Raw genomic sequence first — 21,025 nt, forward strand, 5'->3', positions numbered from 1 at the left:
CCCTGAGTCTGATTCTGAGTCTGAGTCCTGAGGTATCTGATCAGAGAGCGATGCAGCAGGCAGAGAGCAGACCATGCAGGACACCAGACCTGAAGGACCAGGACTGATGAGTCGTGTTCCTGGCCAACACCTTGGTCACCGATGGAGGTCACCGCCGAGAAATGGAGCACTGTTACCTGGAAGAAGAAACGTTTCAAACAAATAAACGCAGTAAAATTGTTTATTACTGCAAGTCATGATGAGATTGCAGTACATATTTAATACATTTTAGTTCTACACCAGCATAGAAAGAAAAGTTATTCCCACAGGCTTTCAAATAAATACAGATTTGACATATTTTATTATTAAATCTTGTACTTTATTTAGTCTCCTTTTTTATGATATTTTTAATTCCTCAAATTCACATTTGTAAAAGTCATCCAACGTCATCGCTGGTGGCCATCCTGATACTGAAGTCTGTAATGTTCAAAAAAGTAAATACCCTGGTTTTTCTGAAAAAGAGATGATTAATTTGCGTTCTTTTTGAGATCACTCTAACTATTTTCTGTGCGTGTTTATATACAGATTATATATCAAGTTACTCAAAGGACTTTAAATGTAATAAATGCTACTTTTATATCCATGATGTTAAAGCCATTGAAGAGTGTCAAGATAATACTGCATTGTAAAGAAAAAAATATATAAATATTATTAATATAATGAAATTATTTTGATTATTTCATTTGTGAACAAAACATGTAATAATTCTCATTATTTTGTCATCTTAGCAACATATAAAATCTCTGAAGTTCTCATTCTGAACCTGAACATTTGCATCTTGATTCAACATAAATACTTATGTGCTTGTGAACAGAGCTCTTTGGTTATAATTATTCATAAGTATGCAGTGTCATGAGTACATTTCTGATGTTTAAAACAAACCAAACCGTTTGAAAATCAGTAGACTCTTTAAACCTGGATTTATTGAGCCATGCCTCGTACTTGTTGTATCTAATGAGACACAATTTCCTCTACAGCAAGTTCAGTGCTAGATCTGTTACAGACTAAACACACATCTAAAACTTTGACACCAAGTCTTTAAATTGTTTTGTAGGGGTATTGTTTGTATTCCAGCAGTTGTTTTAGATATTTTCTAGCTCGATGGCGCCGCCCTGTGTCCAAACAGATGAGTGCAGCGTGTGAGGTCTCACGAGGTCACAGTCAGTCGTGGGTGGAGCTGCTGAGGACTGACTTGTTTACTGAGTGTGTGGAGAGTTTGAAATCCTCTGGAGCAGACAGACGTTCACACACAACAGACTGAAGAGAACAGCCTGGAGCTCTGTGTGTACAGTAAGTACGATGTTTTATAGCAGGAAGTCCAGACAGAGGTCATTATGTGGGTATAAAACACACTTTTTCATCAAAATTTAACAAACGACAACTGTGTGTACTCAGCTGGACACTCCTCGTCTCCTGTTTCATAAAGACTTAATGGAATCAGTTGATTTCAGCAGGAAAATGTGGGATTATAGTCCCGAGATTTAAGGCTACACAGCATGTTGGGTAAATGATTAATCAGCCTATAACCCAGCCATTGCACAACAGTGAACTTTAGTCGCATGTGACTGATGATGTACTAATGCTGAAACACCAGGTGAGGGGAAGCCCCCCCCCATCTTGGAATAAGCACAGCTGTCCCTCATGACATCAAAAAGTAAATATTCTCATTTAGCATAAAATAATGGAATCACTTGTGCAAGTTATACATGCATCATAAACCATGTATCACTTCATGAAGATCAAGTCCTCCCCCCTCTGCCTTGCAATGGTTTCGTCAGCGGATCAGTGGAAGAGAGAGGCGACAGAGCTTCAGTGAAATACTTCAACAAAACAGAAATGTTTTCAGTGAATGTTTGCATCAAATCAACCTCTCAGCTATAGTCAGATATACCTTCCTGACTGTGTAAACAAAAAGAAAACACACATGGGGCTAAAAAGGCAACAGCACCGGTGCAACCCCAAAACATGTCCCAGTGCAAAGTAGAACTGTCCAACATACAATAAAAATACATTTTAGAAAAACTAATTCTTCTAAATATAAATAACATATAAATTACTAAATACACAGAACAATTATCAATTAAATCCTTTGGAACAATTAGACTTGACAAACAAAATTACAACTGAATTAATGACAAATAATAATTTGGCAGTTAAAAGTGAGTTAGTAAACCCAGAGGTCCAGTAGAGAGCCACCGGTCCGCAGAGACACTTCTGCCTCTGTCTGGATCTGTGTGTTCGGGGGAAAAAGTGTTTATACACCCAAGTACTGAAAATGTTGTAATGATTTACAGTGAGGCAACACTGCAGTCCACACACACACACACACACACACACACACACACACACACACACACACAGACCTTCCAGTGGATGTTCCACTGGGATATTTAGTCATTCCAGTACGTACTCAGCACACATTTTAAGATGACAAAGGTCAAGTTATTAAAAAACAAGTGATATAGAAAGAAAGAACACACAAACTGGACAGCTGTTCTAGGTTTTTGGCCACATTTTGCTGTTTTCTGTTGATTTGTCTTCTCTGTTCAGTTCAGGATGGACGACAGGCACTGTTGTGTCCAGCTGTCAGTGAATCCGTCTCGGGGACTCATGGACGAGCAGTTTGTCGTCCTGGTCCAGAACGCCCCCCCTGGTTCTGAGCTGACCGTTCACTCCTTCCACCAGTGTGATGAAGGTCACAGCTGGAATGCTTTCGCTCACTACATATCTGATGCCGCTGGCAGTGTGAATGGTATGAAATTCTCCACATGGCCTTAAATAAGGGGGAGTTCGATAGAAAATGTTGTCTAAACTTTGCTCCTTTCCACTTCACAGTGTCTGGAGACTGCAGTCTGGGAGGAACGTATTCTGGAATTGAACCTATGGGTTTACTGTGGAGCCTCAGACCAGTTCCAGGCAGCAAACCTGGACTAAGGTAGACCATCTGGGCTGAATGTGTGCAGATGATGTTAACCAGGATTGAACCGTGCGTTAGTAACCGGCTGCTCGTTCCTCAGGATACGAAAGAAGAACGTCCAGGTGCCCATGTTGGTCACAGTGTCGGTGTACGAGGGTCACAGGAAAGACGGCTTTTCAGATCTTGTCCCTCTTGCTAGTGTCTTGGTGGAGCGCTGGTACATGGCGCCTGGTGTCCGCAGGATCCCGGTCACAGAGGGTGGACTCACTGCAACCCTCTTCCTGCCCCCAGGTAGAACCAGAGTAAAGTCAAATCCTTATGAAATATCTTCAAACATTACTTTTGATGGACATAATGTTAACTTGTGTGAAGGACCTGGACCTTTCCCTGCTGTCCTGGACCTTTGGGGGAGTGGGGGGCAGCTGATGGAATATCGTGCAGCCTTGCTGGCCTCACATGGTTTAGCTGCTTTGGTCGTGGACTACCTGACGACTAAAAATATCAAAGAAACAGAAAAGATGACCATCTTCCAGTACATCGAGGTAAATTTGGTCAGAGATTTCCGAGTCAAGATTTCTATAGTTGTCATTATTTTCTGAATCAGAGAACTGACTGCTATATTGACAGTGCCTGGTCTTCCAGTGATTTGCCTTTCAGGTGCCCACTTTTTTCCTCTGGTGGACTCACCATCCACCAAAGGAACCATAGGGACCTAGTGCAGTGTGGATTGAGTGGCAGCCGATGGCAGGGTGCCTGGCGAAGCAATCCCATCACACAGAATGGCTCTTGGGACATGGAATGTCACCTTGTTTGGGGGAAGCAGCCTGAGCTTGTGAGGGAGGTTGAGAGGTACCAGCTAGATATGGTCGGGCTCATCTCCACACACAGCCTGTGGTCTGGAAAAAAAACCCAAAAAAAACCTGGGAAGTGCCTCGGTTTGGGGCCCACCGGATCTTGTCTCTGGTTTTTGCAAACAATGGTGCCCTTTTGGCTTCATAGAACCTGGACCTACAGGATGCACTGGGGCGGTTTGCAGTCAAGCGTGAGGTGACTGGAATGAGTGTTCAGCTCCTCTAAATCGTAGGCCATGGTCCTCGAATGGAAGAAGGTGGTCTTCCCTCTTCAGGTTGGCATAGAGATCCTGGCCCAAGTGGAGGAGTTCAAGTATCTTGGGACTTTGTTCACGAGTGGCAGATGGAGGTGAGATTGACAGGTGATCAGTGCAGCAGCTGCAGTGATGCAGTCGTTGTATCGGTCTGTCGTGGTGAAAGTGGTGGTGAACAATTTACCAGTCAATCTATGTTCCTACCCTCACCAGTAGTCTTGAGCTTTGGGTTATGACTGGATTGGACAAGATTCCAGATGCAAGCAGCTGAAATGAGCTTCCTCCATAGGGTGGCTGGGTGCTCCCATGTACCTCTTTCTCTCTGAAACTAGCGGGTCGACCCACGAACAATCGGCAATTGACTCCTTTACCACTGCCTGCAGACCCGGGTCTAATCACCTGCAGGCGAGTGGTTGCATTTTCCCGCACTGACGATGTCCCACAGTGAGGTAAACAATGGAGCAGAGCACAGTTATCGTTGCCTGTGGACGAATCTCCTCTTCCCCACGGATCAAGAGAAGCTCTCTGATCTCACTGTCTTGTCAGTGCTGGGTCATCTCGACGAAGGATCTCTCACGCTGTGAGAATTTATTGCCCAAGTTACGGGTGCACCTTTGTGGCGTTGGACTAACTTAGACACCAGTGTTGTGCATGAACGAGTTCAATGAACGGCGTTCACTGAACACGTTCATATTTACGGTGAACTGCGAACTGAGCGATTCAGTTTTCATATCATGTCAAAAACAAGCAGAAAAACACGACGGTGGTTGAAAAACACTTTTTTAATAAAAACCCCGAGAGAACAAACACTGGAGAGGCGAGATGGGAGCAAACTGTGAAACAGCAAGCTGTATAAAGAGCTCAGTGGCAGAATACGAGCGATCGTCTGACTGGTGTTATGGATTAACTGGTTCTCATGTTAACAAATGATGGCGGAGGTCTGTGTGAACGCATGCTGATGACAGCAGCTGTTAAAGTAAGACTCACAAAAGACTTTAAACGTATACATTCACTGTTTAGTTTTGGAGTAGCGGTGACTTGTGATGGATGGTTAAGAAGAGGTTTTTATTGAGTAATAACAAAAGTAACAAACGAACGTGAACTAGCTCATTTTTAGATATGTGAACTTAGCTCATTAAAAAAAAAAAATGAACTATGAATGTGAACTAGTTCATTTTTAGATATGTGAACTGAACTTTGAGCTAGTTCTTTTAAAGTATGAACTGGCACAACACTGTTAGGCACGCTACGTCGACATCATCGATTAAACACTTTCCCATTGCCACGAGGAGCTGATTATTAGCGGGTTTAAACGGGTTTGGCCAGTGGGAAAAGGGTATTAGAGATAGGGTGAGGAGCTCAGTCACCAGGGAGGAGCTCGGAGTAGAGCTGCTACTCCTTCACATCCAGAGGAGCCAGTTTGGGCATCTGCTTAGGATGCCTCCTGGACGCCTCCCTGGAGAGGTGTTCCAGGCATGTCCCACCGGGAGAAGGTTTCCACAATCTGTATTCTCCGTCAACAATGTATTGGTCAAGTTTTTTTCTTTCAAACTGAGAGGTGCAGGTGCAACAACTTTAGTGGGCGGGGCTAGCCCATCACTACTTCCAGGTTACAGAGTGATTTCCAAAGGTTTCCAGACAACAGCCCAGCATTCCATATTTTGTCTGTGCCGCCAGCCGTGAGTGGTGTGGAGTGGGCCGTGTGTTGGTGCCATCTGTGTGTGTGAGATCTGCACGACACTCTGAAAGGTGGTCAACTGAGTCCTGGTGAGGCACATCAGGAACGTAGTGAACAGGCTATGCTGAAGTCAGTAAGTTTCATGATGGGATTCACAATATGATTCAGCTATAGTGTATGTTCAAACAGATTCCTGATGAATCAATCTTGGGGGCGAAATCCTCGTGAATCTGTTGTCCATGACTGTCCTGCTTGTCCGAGCAAGAAAGACTCGATTGACCTTTTGTTTTCTGATTACAGACTGCCTACAAGTACCTAGAGGAGCATCTACAGATCCTTGGAAGCAGGATCGCCATGTTGGGACTTTCCTTTGGCACCAGTGTGACCCTCAGAATGGCGGCTTACTCCAAAATTATGAAGGTAACTGCAGAGGAAAACATCTGCCCATCACATGATGATCCAAGAGTTGCCGAGGAGGGGGAAAGACCTGAAAGCTCAAAGCCTCTGGAAATATTGCCCAGAGGTGACCCCGATGCAACTGGATGCCAAGGGACAGGCGACCAAAATCTAAGTTGTCATCTTCTGTCAATCTTCGATTTCCTCATAGCTGTCGCCATCACAGCACTCGCCGTCCCCCTCAGAGCTGCTGAAGGAGGGGCCAACACATCTCTGCTCCTCGTTGAAATATTCTCATCAATTGCACTGAGACACCCCTTGATCAATTCCATTCTGAATTTAGAGTTTTTGAAGACCAAGCAGACTGGAGCTCCAAGAGAGGCAAAGGCATCAAGCAGGGAAATGTGACAGTGGGAGAGAAAGAGAGGAGAGGAGGAAAAGATGCATCCGCCTCCTTTAAGAGCTAGAGCAAAGAAAAAAAAAATTGAAGCTACGGAGGGAGATTTTATGTTTGGTTTAATTTTGGTTTATGAGCTGACAGAATGCAGAAGTAAACAAGGAAACTCTGGCCAATCACGAAAAAGTTCCAGGACCACCGCAGAAGAAACTTCTTCACCCCTGGATGAGGGGGCCGGTTGGCCACTTTCACACCAACTGAACTAAGCAACAAGATTACTTAAGTTGAACAGGCCTTCAGCCTTCATCACAGCAAAAAGAAAAAAAAAAGATTTTTTTTTTTCACTTTCGGCAAATAAATAAATCAGACACCACATGTGAAAAGGAAAATCTGATCTCTCCATTGTAAAGAATTCAGATTGACACATTTATTGTGAAACTCTAATGAAAGGAATCATAACCATGCTTGTTTTGCCACCTGCTTCAATGTGAACGTTAAAACTGTGTGTTTCTCCCAGCTCAGATGTGCAGTGTGTATCAGTGGGTTTCATGCGCAGCCACTTGACAAAGAATTGATAGACGTTCTGAACTCCATTCAACAGTAAGCCGAAGTGTTGTTATTTTGAAGCTGATATTCAGAATCTGTCTCTCAGGCTCTGTTCTTCCTAAACAACTGAACTTTAATGACCTATCAAGAAATATGAAATTTTAAAGGGTTTTTCATGCCTCCGTTCACTGACTTTTTCTGACACACTACAAAGTATTTCCTCCATCAGAAGCTACAGGTGTGTGATTTTCCCTTTCTTTTTGTCCAACCAGAAATGTTGTGAACGCTCGCACTACTAAGGAGAACCAGAAGATCTTGCGAGATCTGTCTTTGCCCATTGACCCTTTAAAGAAGGTGGATGTGAGTATTGACCCAAACACAAGCATGTCGTGTAAAACCTCTGGAAAGGGGACGTGAGAAGAGGGTACGCCTTGTGTCAAGTTAACACACCTAAAAGCACAGACAACTAGCAAAACATGAACAGCAGACTAGTTTGTCTGGCAAATTACAATCCAAGTGGACAGGAAAATGGCCAAAATGCAATCAAAGCACAACAGTTTTTCATGTTCGTCTTCCCGATGTCCACCATTTTGAATTTCTAATCAGATGAAGCGGTTGAATATATAGGTAGATGGAGCTTCCTGCTGATTGTCGCACCTCCTCCAGTGCCCATGGGACACGGGAAAGCGTATGAAGCATACAAAAGCGTATGAAATTACCAAGCACTTACAGGAACCATTTTTATCACCGGTAATCACAGTTTCCTGCTACAACGCTCCCACTGCCCCGGGCAGTCACACAGCATGGCCACATAGCATGTCCCTCTAAAGAGGGGACACCAGTCTCGCGGGGACACTACCCCATGGATTTCAGGGTTTCTCTCGTTAGACGGTTTACTGCAGGGGTCGGCAATTACATTTGGCGGCGGGCCACTTTTTGGGGGGGCACTTCAATCGCGGGCCAAGGGGTCTCCAGCCAGCGGACTGGAGAGCGGGGGCGGGGGGGGGGGTTGGGGGGGGGGGGGAGGGGGGGGTGGCTGCATTCGCACGGGACGTGTCACGCTGGTACAAATATGCCACACAAAACATCCTGCAGAAACATCACAGCTCCTCATTACGTCTCCTGCACAGCAGCAGTGGACAGGATTTTTCTGATGTTTGTCCCACAGTCCTGTGTGCACCCGGCTTTTCAGCACTTTTATGAATATGATAAGTGCTTTTACAAATAGAGATTGAGATCGAGATGCTCTGCCTGCCACCATGGCTGCTCTGTATCTGACATGAGGAAGTCAGCTCCTCCGGCTGCAGCGAGGCGCCGGATCGCTTCTGGCTGCCTGCTGCCCTGGAGGCGGTCAGGGCTCGGTGAGTTCCACAGTCTTCTGCAGGAGCTGCGTTTGGACGGCCGGTTCCAGCGCTGCTTCAGGCAGACGCCCGGTTTCCACCAGAAGCGGTGAACAAGTGAGATCGCGCACGCCGCTCGCCTTGGCATCATGCCAACTGTTCTGCGTGGTCGGAGCCCTGCTGCCCTACGTCAGCACGTCCGTGAAGACCTCCGCGCTGACAGGCTGGCCTGGCGCGAATTCGCTATTTCAACCAACTCGAGCAACGAGCAATGGAGCGGCGGGTGGCGGGCGGCAGCGAGTGGCAGTGCAAGTCGACGGGTGCGCTGATTTTTCCCTGGAAACGCTCGCCGCCCGCCGCGCACTCACTTGCGCTCTATGTTCACCAGACGAGGTGCCACTCCTCTTTATTTTTCAGTGACAAACCCGGAAACCACAACTAAACAACATATCTTTCAAAGATTGTCTATTGCAACACAATGACAGATATCGCACTCCAACAGGGATGCGTGCGTCCGCTGGAGGGCCCGGAATGCGTGGGTTTGTGCGCGCGCGTGTTGGAATCCTCTCGCGGGCCGGATTGAACGGTTCGGCGGGCCACATTTGGCCCGCGGGCCGCTAATTGCCGACCCCTGGTTTACTGTATTTCAGAATCAGAGAAAGTAACACTAGTTCAAATTTGGAGCCAAAATGAACAGACTGTATAACCAAGCAGAGGACAGAGTTCAGAGAACACGGACTTTCAAGCTGAAACATGTAGGGCAGGAGACGCATATGGATACAATTTTTTAAGGCCACATTTGGAAGGCAGCAGTGTCTTGTAGAAGAGTAGTGGAACCAAATTCAACAATCACCAGCAGTGGACGAGATACACCCGTAGCTGCTGAAGGCTCTGGATATTTTAGGGCTGTCCTGGTGGGCACACCTCTGCAATATCAGATGGGTATACTTTCTTTGTACTTCTGCTTTGAGAGCTGCTTCCATATATCTGGCATTAAGATGGACTTGCTCAGTGTGGGCCCTGGACTCTGATTGTAATGGACAGGGTATCAAGGCTCAGAGAAAGTAAAGATTCTTCTCACCACATCTCAATGTCCTTGGTCCTTACCCTATCTCGTTTTAAAACAGTCTTGCAGATAGGCAGGCGATGCATGCAGTTATGGTCAGCAGATACCAAAGGGGGGGGGGGGGGTTATAGACATTTTCCAGTGATCCATGACAAAGGTGAAACATTCAGTCCCATTTGGTTGAACAGGATACACGCTGGTAAAGGTTTTTCGGGGCTGTCTGTGTCTGTGCAGGTGGGACGACTGCAGTGTCCTTTGATGCTGGTTGTTGGTGAGGACGATCAGAACTCAGCCGCCCAAGAGTCTGCAAGTGATGTAAGTTTTATGAGACGATCTTCTTCATGAACACCAACATGTAGGAAATACAATGGCATGAGGTGACATCCAATTTACTGATCTGTTCTGCCAAATAAATGTTGTGAAGCCCCTTGTAAAGAGTCACCGAGGGGACCAGTCCTGTCTCTGATGTCTTCTTCTTTGTGAGCCTACTAATATGGCACTTGACATGAATAGCAAAACAAATATAGTGTAGTCGAGGTTGACTGTCAAATAAAATGGTCTTTATTTCACCTCTCCAAAATGGCAAAGTTGAAAAAACACAGGAGCAAAAAGAAAGTATTTACAAAATTAATTGAAGCTTTGGTCTTTTCTGAGCTCTTTCGTAGTGATTTCCTCCCACGAACACATAGAAAGAGCAGTGTGTGGAGAAATCCAGGCTTCTTGGTCTGGTTGAAACTGGACTCAGGCTCTTTTCTCCAGTTAAAAATCCACTCCAATGAAAATCGGTTGTGGTTGAGAGAACCACACACAAAGTCGCATTTTTGAACAGTAATCCGACCAGAAAATTCAGAATCAAAAAGACTGGACTTGTTGCATCACTGCACCACTGGGTGGGTCACAAGCTCATTCGCCACCCGCTCCGCCCCGCCCACACCGACGGAGGCTTCGCCTGCTATCGCAGCTGGTGTTTGACAAAATATGGGAGGTAATGTCCAGTGGAATTATTACTCCGGTGCTCGGGTCACAGACTTCCCCCGTAACTACTGAAATCACCATAGGTCCTGAAGTTATTCTCATCCTGTGCGAATGAATGGGTAACACATTATTTTTTTTCTCTCCTTATCACTTCAAATACACCCTTTTCTTAAATATATACGGAAGGGGTATCACCAGCACAAATTCCCTTCATTGTTACGATAGATTAGTGTGGCTCAAATCTGTTTAAAACTTTCAACACATTATATTATTAACATTTCAAACTTGAATGAACTGCTGAACAGCAGTTCTACTTTTAGCCTTCTGTTGTCCTTTAAACAAGCAGGAGCTTTGGAATCTGACTTATTTATTCCAGTTTATGAAATACAAACATTTTAAATGAGACTTTATCAAAAATTCAGTTTTTCCAAAGAGTGTTTATCCATGACATCAGGGATGTTCTGCTTTGAGGTTTTCAAAATGTGTCAGAGGAATCCATATAAAGACGTTTCACAATATAAACTAGAAGAGGCGGTCTGCTCAGTGCTTTTATTGTTACTGATTGATGGGTTGATTTCCTGTTTTCCAGATGAAGGAGATGATGGAGCGAGCAGGGAACAGCCATCTGCTGACCATCCTGTCCTACCCTGACGCAGGCCACCTGATTGAACCCCCGTACACACCGCACGTTCGAGCCAGCAACTTCAAACCAGCTGGCTTGAAACAGATGTGTAGGCTCTGTTTGACAATTTTACCGACTGATGAGCTGTTGGCATGCAGATAACCTCGATTAAAACCCAACACTGAAGTTGTGTTTCCTCTGTGTGAAGGGGTAGTTCTGTGGGGCGGACAGACGGTGGCACATTCCAGGGCTCAAGAGGACTCCTGGAAGAAGATACTGCTCTTTCTCAGGGTGAATCTGTTTGGTGGAACGAGACCTGGTGCAGCGCCACTTTCCCGCCTTTAACTGTGACGAAACTTCATGTTTTAAAGAAAGTCGATGTTTTGGGATTGGAATAAATTCTCTTTAAGGTTGTCTTAAATCCAAAAGTATTGTCATTGCTCAAGTTTTTGCAATTTAATTCAGTTTTCATGAATTATGAGAACTGTGGCTCAGGAGGAGTTATGGGGCTGTTTCTCAAACTGCTCAGAAATAGAGGATGCCCTCTGACCTCCAGTGAGGACATCACCCAGTGACAGGTGGAAGGAACAATGAGGATCTCCTGAATACAAGATACATGTCTCCCATGCAGGAGGCAAGGCTGGAGGCCGCTGAGGTGTTCTCATCCATTTCCCTGGTGGAGGTCACCAAGATAGTCAAAAACAACGCACAGGTGTGGATGAGATAGAACCCTAACCCTAAGTCTCAATACGAACCACAAGAACAAAACAAAACACAAATCTATGGAATGGAGAAATCTCTGTATTGTAATTTACACAGTGCTTCTCTAGAGACAAATATACTCTTTATCTTCAAAGTTTCCACTTGGTTTATGGATGGAATCTGCAGTTTTTTTCGTTTCCTCATGCCTTCTGGCAGCGTTCTCTGCAGAGCTGTCACAGCACTGAGCAACTGCAACTGGTTGGTAATTACTCTGACCTCTGACCCGGGAGGAAGTTGATGTATGTCACGGACTGCATTTTTTTTTCTTTAAGACCAGAGTTTTGCTCTTTAACTAAGAATAATTGTCCACAAATACTCTTCTGTGCAATCAAGTGAGATAACTGATCTTTTTGTACCCGTGTGTGTAAACTTGATGTAATGATACAAAATCGATTTTTTTGCTCATTTTAAAAAGAGGCAGCTGATGGAAATGCAAATCTGTACTTAAGAAAAAAATATATTTTAAGATTCTTTAAATATTCAATCATAAAAAAAAAAAAACTCAGTTTCAAAAGATACAACAAAGAAACCGTCACTCAGCATGAAATCACATGAACGCGGGTCCTTTTGGACCTATGTTTGCGTCAAAGGATTAAAGTAACACAAAAGTTACTTTGCCTGGTAATGAGTTCATTTTAATTCAGATCAATTCAATTCAGCTTTATTTGTAAAGTGCTTTTACACAGAAAACCCAACAGAGCCACATGAGCAGGCAGGCGACTGCGGAAAGGAAACACTCCCTTTCAGAATGAAGAAGCCTGCACAACCAGGCTCAGAGGTTTAGGCTTTCTGCTATTTCCTTTTAGTTCTAGTTCATCTTAAAGGGTTAGACACAATCTGCCATTTGTAACTCTAAATGTCAAATGAATAAATGAATGATCTATTCTTTGAATGTTCAAACCTAATATTTAAGATCTGTCAAGTATAAATGAATTTAACCAAAATTAAATTTGAGTAATGTGAATTGGGGGCGTTCATGTGTGAGTATCTGTGTGTGTGTTTGTCTTTCAAACAATGAACCTGTTCACTGCATTCAGTTGATACTTCAGCACCATGGACAGCTCTGTGTTTACTTCCTATGCAACTGTATCAGTGTCTACTTGTGTGTGTGTGTGTGTGTGTGTGTGTGTGTGTGTGTGTGTGTGTGTGTGTGTGTGTGTGTGTCTTACCTTTTGTGAGTCTTCATCCTTGATTGAAAGAAATGATGTGAACTTATTGCAACTGCACTGCTCTTGGCGGATGCTCTTCTTCTCCTTCTGCTTAATGGCAGCTCTCAGGAGCTCCGAGGTGCTTTACCGCCACCGTCTGTCCTGGAGTGTGAACCAAAGTTATCTCCACCTTCTGTCCTCGCATCACAGGCACAGAGTCAACATAGTGCTGTCCATGGTGCTGAAGGATCAACTCAGAACTGTTAACAGGTACATTGTGTGAAAAACACTGTAGACTTGATTGTAAAAGCAGCTAAACGTAGTTTCCCAGCACAGCTGCAGATTTCTGTCTGTTTTTAACATCTGCTTTTAGCAGCCAAGTTCTCCAACTCAATTCAATTCAGCTTTATTTATGAAGTGCCAATTACAACATGGTTGTTTCTAGACACTTTTACAGAGAAACCCAACAGATCCACATGAGCAGCATAAGCGACTGTGGAAAGGAAAAACTCCCTTTTAACAGGAAGAAACCTTTGCAGAACCAGGCTCAGAGGAGGAGGCTTTCTGCTGTTCCGGTTGGGGTGAGGGGACAGAAAGAGAAGGAGATAGGACAGACAGTTTCTTGTATCTACATACAGTTCATATATAAACACAGGGTACAGAGGCTACAAGAGGAACAATCATCAGTGGCATGTAGCAATACAATGAAATTACACTGAAACGAGAGAAAGAGCAGAACTGGGAGCTGGTTCCACGTGGTAGGAGCCCGGGGTTAAGTAAACGCTTACACCCACTGGGTCCGGGTTACCTCGATTAATCAGTGGAGCAGCTGTTTTGTTGGATGCCCAATTAGAATTGCACTTATTGAATCCAGGCTGTCTCAATGGATCAGCTGCGATTGATGTTCTGTCTGCGATCCCTCAATCACGGCTCTCGTCCACCTAAGAGACAGCCTCTTCGTCCAGGGTTTTGGTGTTCTGACTTTTTGGTCTCCCACAGTGGAAAGAGAGAGAGAGAGAGAGAGAGAGAGAGAGAGAGAGAGAGAGAGAGAGAGAGAGAGAGAGAGAGAGAGAGAGAGAGAGAATTTTATTTCCATTGAAGTGGACACAGGTTCACAGATTTATACAATAAATCCACGACTCATTTTCCCAACATCACCTTACAGAACAGTTACATAATAGTTGAGAGAGAGAGGACATGACCCCTAGCTGTAAGCTTTACTGAATACAAAGGTCTTAAGCCTGTGTCAGACTGTGTCAGCCTCCCTCACAGACACTGGGAGCTGGTTCCACATAACAGGAGCCTGATAGCTAAAGGCTCTACCTCCTGTTCTACTTTTAGAGAACTTAGGAACCTCCAGCAGACCAGCACTCTGAGAACGAAGCGTTCTCCTGGGACAGTATGGGACTAATCGCTGTTTAAGATATGATGGGGCCTGATTGTTCAGGGCTTTATAGGTTAAGAGGAGGATTTTGAATTCTATTCTAGATTTAACAGGAAGCCAGTGAAGGGAAGCTAATATTGGGGTGATATGATCTCTTCTACTGGTTCTTGTGAGAACTCTTGCTGCAGCATTTTGAATGAGTTGGAGACTTTTTAGGCAGGTATTGGTTCCTGATAACAAGGAATTACAGTAGTCTACTCAGGAGGTAAGGTAACAAATGCATGGATTAATTTCTCAGCATCGCTTTGAGTCAGCATGTTCCTGATTTTGGAAATATTACACCAGTGAAAGAAGGAGGTCCTGCAGACCTGTTTAATGTGGGAGTTAAAGGATAAGTCTTGGTCAAAGGTCACTCCCAGGTTCCTCACAGTGTTACTGGGAGTTAAAGCAACACCATCTAGGGTCAGTATTTGATTACATAATTTTTTTCTCAGGTGTTTTGTGCCAAATAAAATAAATTCTATTTTATCTGAATTTAGGAGGAGAAAATTATGTCTCATCCAGGTTTTTATGTCATTAAGACAGGCTTCTAATTTGACAAGTTGATCAGTGTCATCTGGTTTCAGGGATAGGTAGATCTGTGTATCATCTGCATAACAGTGGAAGTTAATGGAGTGTTTCCTGATGATGCTCCCTACAGGAAGCATGTATAAATGTGAAGCGTATAGGTCCTAAAACAGAACCCTGTGGGACTCCATATTTAACTTTGATCCGGACTGAAGAATCATCATAAACATTAACAAAGTGGAACCTGTCTGTTAAATATGATTGAAACCAGTTTAATGCTGAACTTTTAGTCCCAATAGTATATTCTAGTCTCTGTAGTAGAATATCAAGATCAACAGTGTGGAATGCAGCACTGAGATCTAACAGGACCAGAACAGAGACCAGTCCTCTATCTGAGGCTGTGAGAAGATCATTAGTGACTTTTACCAGAGCTGTCTCTGTACTGTGATGAGCTCTGAAACTTGATTGAAAAGACTCAAATAGGTCATTATTATATAAATGGTCACAAAGCTGACTCGCAACAGCTTTCTCCAACAGCCACGGAGCTGCAGATATGTCAGAAAAAAATTTCTGGAGTCTCCTGGGGAGTTAGCTGCATGCTAACCTGCTAGTTAGCGCCAGTCAACCATGAGAATTAAAACTAGTCTGGACAAACTACTAAGTTGGTGAAGCCGTTTTCATTCAAAGTCAACCAAAACCTTTTATAGTAAAAGGTTTTCTGAATTTAAACTGGAAGCTCATTGGAGTTTTCCTGTAATCAGTGTTTTCGTGTTGTGACTGTTGGGCTTTAGTAAACACATTTGGCCCGCGGGCCGGTAATTGCCGACCCCTGATGTAAACCTTCATCCTAATCTATAATATTCTAAACACATCCTACCACATATATCACACTCCTAAACTGTCAAAATCACAATATACATTTCCATCAATCACAAAAACTCCTAATCAACTCAAATCTCAGTTTTATAGTGCTTTTATCCCTCATTCCTATTTACCATTTTATTCTCTTATTCATCATTCCTATGAACAGGGGAGCACATAAGCGGTGCACTGGTGCGCATGCGCTACCAAATTAAAAAAATCCTGCCAGATGAAACATTGCAACGCTCATTTGCGTACCAAGATTTGGGGATATGTGCCATTGCTTGTCAAAATGTCTAAGAAGCAAGCTCCATTAAGCAAATATTTTGGTGTTCCTCCACCCCCAAAGAAGCGCCAGACTGAGTCAGAACAGCAAAAGAAGCGAATGTTCTCGGAGAAGTGGTTGCAGGAGGTCAGCTGGCTTCAAGCTAAGGATAAATGACGGCGATGTGGTGCAGAGTATGCCGTGAAAATCCCACTGTGGCTGACAAAAACAGCGCCTTTTATACAGGTACAAAAAAACTCCAGTCATCCAGCTTTTGATGAGCACACCAATAGCAGAAAGCATCAGAAAGTTGTTCAAACGATTGATAACGAAAACAGACGCATCCGGGACCAGAAGTCCAGTGGTGCCCTCGACAAATGGCAAGACAAACTAAATAAGAATTTTTAAAGTGTATTACATGCGTGTTACAGTGTAATGACATGGATGTTACAGCGTAATTACATGTCTACTTCAATATAATCACATGCGTGTTACAGCATAATGACATGCGTGTATTGGAATCACATGTTTGTTAAAGCGTAATTAGATGCATGTTAGTGTAAGCACATGCATGTTACAGCGTAATGACATGCGTGTTAGTGTAATGACGTGTGTTACAGTGTAATGACATGCATTAGTGCAATCACATGCATGTTACAACTTAAGGAAATGAGTGTTAGAGTAATCACATGCGTGTTACAGCGTAATGACATGCGTGTTAGTGTAATGACATGTGTGTTACAGCGTAATGACATGCGTGTTAGTGTAATGACGTGTGTTAGTGTAATCACATGTGTGTTACAGCATAATTACATGTGTGTTACAGCGTAATGACATGTGTGTTAGTGTAATGACATGTGTGTTAAAGCATAATGGCATGCGTGTTAGTGTACCCACATGCGTGTTACAGTGTAATGGCACGCGTTAGTGTAATCACATGCATGTTACAACTTAATGAAATGCATGTTAGAGTAATCACATGCGTGTTACAGCGTAATGGCATGCGTGTTAGTGTAATGACATGTGTGTTACAGTGTAATGAGATGCATGTTAGAGTAATGACATGCGTGTTACAGCATAAAGACATGCGTGTTAGAGTAATGACATGTGTGTTACAGCGTAATGGCATGCGTGTTAGTGTAATGACATGTGTGTTACAGCGTAATGATATGCGTGTTAGAGTAATGGCATGCGTGTTACAGCGTAATGACATGCGTGTTAGTGTAATGACATGTGTGTTACAGCATAATGACATGCGTGTTAGAGTAATGACATGTGTGTTACAGCATAATGACATGCGTGTTAGAGTAATGACATGTGTGTTACAGTGTAATGACATGCGTGTTAGTGTAATCACATGCGTGTTACAGCATAATTACATGTGTGTTACAGCATAATGACATGCGTGTTCGTGTAATCACATGCATGTTACAACTTAATGAAATGCGTGTTAGAGTAATCACATGTATGTTACAGCGTAATGACATGCGTGTTAGTGTAATGATGTGTGTTAGTGTAATCTCATGCGTGTTACAGCATAATTACTTGTGTGTTACAGCATAATGGCGTGCGTGTTTGTGTAATGACATGTGTGTTACAGCGTAATGACATGCGTGTTAGTGTAACCACATGCGTTTTACAGCGTAATGGCATGCGTGTTAGTGTAATGACATGTGTGTTACAGTGTAATGAGATGCATGTTAGAGTAATGACATGCGTGTTACAGCATAAAGACATGCGTGTTAGAGTAATCACATGCATGTTACAGCGTAATGGCATGCGTGTTAGTGTAATAACATGTGTGTTACAGCGTAATGATATGCGTGTTAGAGTAATGGCATGCGTGTTACAGCGTAATGACATGCGTGTTAGTGTAATGACATGTGTGTTAGTGTAATCACATGTGTGTTACAGCATAATTACATGTGTGTTACAGCATAATGACATGCGTGTTAGAGTAATGACATGTGTGTTACAGCATAATGACATGCGTGTTAGAGTAATGACATGTGTGTTACAGTGTAATGACATGCGTGTTAGTGTAATCACATGCGTGTTACAGCATAATTACATGTGTGTTACAGCATAATGACATGCGTGTTCGTGTAATCACATGCATGTTACAACTTAATGAAATGCGTGTTAGAGTAATCACATGTATGTTACAGCGTAATGACATGCGTGTTAGAGTAATCACATGCGTGTTACAGCGTAATGGCATGCGTGTTAGAGTAATGACATGCGTGTTACAGCGTAATGACATGCGTGTTAGTGTAATGATGTGTGTTAGTGTAATCTCATGCGTGTTACAGCATAATTACTTGTGTGTTACAGCATAATGGCGTGCGTGTTTGTGTAATGACATGTGTGTTACAGCATAATGACATGCATGTTAGTGTAATGACATGCGTGTTAGTGTAATGACATGTGTGTTAGTGTAATGACATGTGTGTTACAGCATAATGACATGCGTTTTAGTGTAACCACATGTGTTTTACAGCATAAACACGTGTCTTACAGCGAAATGACATGCGTGTGACAGCGTAATTACATGTATGTTACAGTGCAATTACACGCATATTACAATATATATATATAAGCATGTTACTGTAATCATATGCATGTCACAGCGTAATGACATGCGTGCTACAGTGAAATGGCATGCCTGTTGCAACATAAGCACATGCTAACTGTTCCACACTGGAACTGCAGTCGAATAACACTGCACACCGAAGTTGTTCTGCTTCTCAGTTGTAAAGGAGAAGAACATGACCAAGCTGTTGTTGATGGAGAAGACAGATTGCTTAAAGGGGAATGTTCTGTACTGGGCAACAAATGGCAATGCTTTTAATTATTTTCACAGTAAATGTCTTACTTATTTTGTATCTACAGTGCACTGCAGTTACTTGTGTGAATTTTGTGCACCGTGTGGTCACTACATTAGTTGTTACCAATTGCTTAAATCTCTGTTGTGTATGGATTCCATGGGCTGATGACAGACTGGCTGCTGTGTTTATTTTGGATTTAGTGGACAAATCGGGGGGGGTGTGATATTTCCTCAGAACTTTACATCTGTCTGTCTGTCTTGAAGAAGGTTTCCTGCAGTTACATGACCAGGCCAGCAGGGGGACCACTCTGACAGCACTGTGTCTCTGGCAGGACTGGGATTGTTCATCATTTAACCTCACAGCTACTGGAATGTTGCAGTAATATGAACTGTCACATGCTGCTGAGGTTACCAGTGCCTCGTCTGAACGCCTGACTAATCAAGAGGTTGGAAGATTTCTACAATCCAGGTGATTTTTGTTGAACTGGGAACCTGTTCAGTCTTTGTGCTGCCTTTAACCCATTGAACCTGGCATCTGCTCCAGTCGTCCACACAACACGTGAAGCACATGTCAGTTTGTCTGAACCTGCCAGCTCGGGGGAGTCCTGGTGATCCCAGCCAGGCCGCCTCGCCTTTCCCTCAGTCTGACTGTTGTTTACTGTAAACTTCAGGCTGAGGCGGGAAACAGGAGAATCAGACAGAAATAATTCAGGGACCAAATTAGGTCAGAGCGCCCACTCAAGTTTTTCATTTTGGTTTTTTTTGCCTCTCATCTGTCGAAAACAGGGGGTAGTGCATCACACTGTAAACAACAACTGATTTCTGATGAAACACGCTGTAATCTGTTCTTTTATTACGGTGATCATGATTCGTCAGTATGCTGTGATGTGACTGAGTGGTCTTCAGTGTTTGGCTGTGCGACGTGCAGCACTCACTGCTGTGGAGATTTGCTTTCAGCTCCCCAAAAGAGCTCCTTCCCTCCCCCCTTCTGAGCCCCCATTGCTGCCGTGAAGAGGTTGCCTAGGCAACCCGCTTGCTCCTCATCCATATCTGGAACGAGGAGAAGGGGAGAGGAGACGCCTGCTGCAGTACGCCACCGACATGCTCTGACTACTGCGAGAGGCAGAAAACGACAGGACGAGGAGGAGGGGAGAGAGAGAGAGTGTGTGTGTGTGTGTGTTTACTCAGACATTTAGACCATCCTCCAAATCCTTAAAGAGAGAGAGAGAGAGAGAAACAGATTTCACGAGAACACCGACACGTGACATCTCAGCTGTGCCTCCTCACAACACTGAAGATCTTCTTGTCTTCGTCCGCTTCTGACAGAAAACACTGGAAAAAAACGGTTTCATCGCCAGAGACAATAGAGCTTCATTCATTCGCAGTAAGACAAAGAACTTGTTACAGACTTTGTGCACTGGGACGTCTCCACATTCTGCTGCGGCTATGAAAACACAGATTGAAGGAGGACGTTCTCCCACTGCGCTGTGCCCTGAACGTGAACGCCAGACTGCACGAGACGGATGTCTGAGGAAGAAGGAGTTCCATTTTTATTGACTTTTTTACATCTACAGTCAAAACATTTTCTTGTTAGTGGCCATTTGGTTATGTCTAGCATCATGAGCGAGCAATTGTTACCTTAGAAAACTAGTGTTTCACAGAGGAAAACAGACGGCAAATGGAAAAAAAAAACCAGTTTTTATTTATGTACTGAACATGCATCAGCTGCACATGATGAAGAATGAACAACGAACTGTGATTTATGAAGTGTCAAAAATGTTTGAACGCCTCTTCAACACAGAGCGGTGACACAAGCTTGACACTTCAAGCTTTAATATAAGTCAGGAAACTCTGAGGGTTTCTGGATTCCCGTCTCGACTCCATCTGAAAGCAAAATCCTGGCAGCAATCATCAAGCATCAAACAGTTTTGTTCTGCTTCTGACTAAAATGTCACACGGCAGTCCTCAACTGTACTCACAGCGATCATGACCTGCTGGCTTAGTTGCCATGGTAACTTCAAGCTTGGGCATCTTGTCGATGCAGGAAACTCCCGTCTGACAGTGAGGAGACCCTTGCTGGAGTCCAGGCTGAAGGGGCTGCTCTCTGTGGAGTCTGAATGTTCTCCCTGT

General features: G+C 43.7%; 1 protein-coding gene across 1 annotated transcript; it reads left to right on the top strand.

Moving 5' to 3' along the window:
- The first annotated feature begins 1,228 nt into the window (after positions 1-1,228).
- On the top strand, positions 1,229-12,711 carry LOC115391902 (peroxisomal succinyl-coenzyme A thioesterase-like). Its single transcript, XM_030096324.1, has 11 exons — positions 1,229-1,329; positions 2,590-2,791; positions 2,875-2,974; positions 3,057-3,247; positions 3,329-3,498; positions 6,040-6,159; positions 7,050-7,132; positions 7,351-7,438; positions 9,719-9,799; positions 11,049-11,190; positions 11,290-12,711. The coding sequence occupies exons 2-11, from the start codon at positions 2,596-2,598 to the stop codon at positions 11,424-11,426; spliced, it is 1,308 nt and encodes a 435-aa protein (XP_029952184.1). The 5' UTR covers positions 1,229-1,329; positions 2,590-2,595; the 3' UTR covers positions 11,427-12,711.
- The last annotated feature ends 8,314 nt before the right edge of the window (positions 12,712-21,025 follow it).

This window comes from Salarias fasciatus, chromosome 7 (genome assembly GCF_902148845.1).
Source record: "Salarias fasciatus chromosome 7, fSalaFa1.1, whole genome shotgun sequence".
Classification (NCBI taxonomy): Eukaryota; Metazoa; Chordata; class Actinopteri; order Blenniiformes; family Blenniidae; genus Salarias; species Salarias fasciatus.

What these genes read in the sequence shown, in the direction of transcription:
- LOC115391902 (XM_030096324.1), top strand. Translation starts at nt 2,596, where the DNA reads ATGGACGACAGGCACTGTTGTGTCCAGCTGTCAGTGAATCCGTCTCGG. An exon ending in GGCAGCAAACCTGGACTAAG is followed by an intron (nt 2,975 to 3,056) that starts GTAGACCATCTG and finishes CTCGTTCCTCAG; the next exon opens with GATACGAAAGAAGAACGTCC. An exon ending in AGCTGGCTTGAAACAGATGT is followed by an intron (nt 11,191 to 11,289) that starts GTAGGCTCTGTT and finishes CTCTGTGTGAAG; the next exon opens with GGGTAGTTCTGTGGGGCGGA.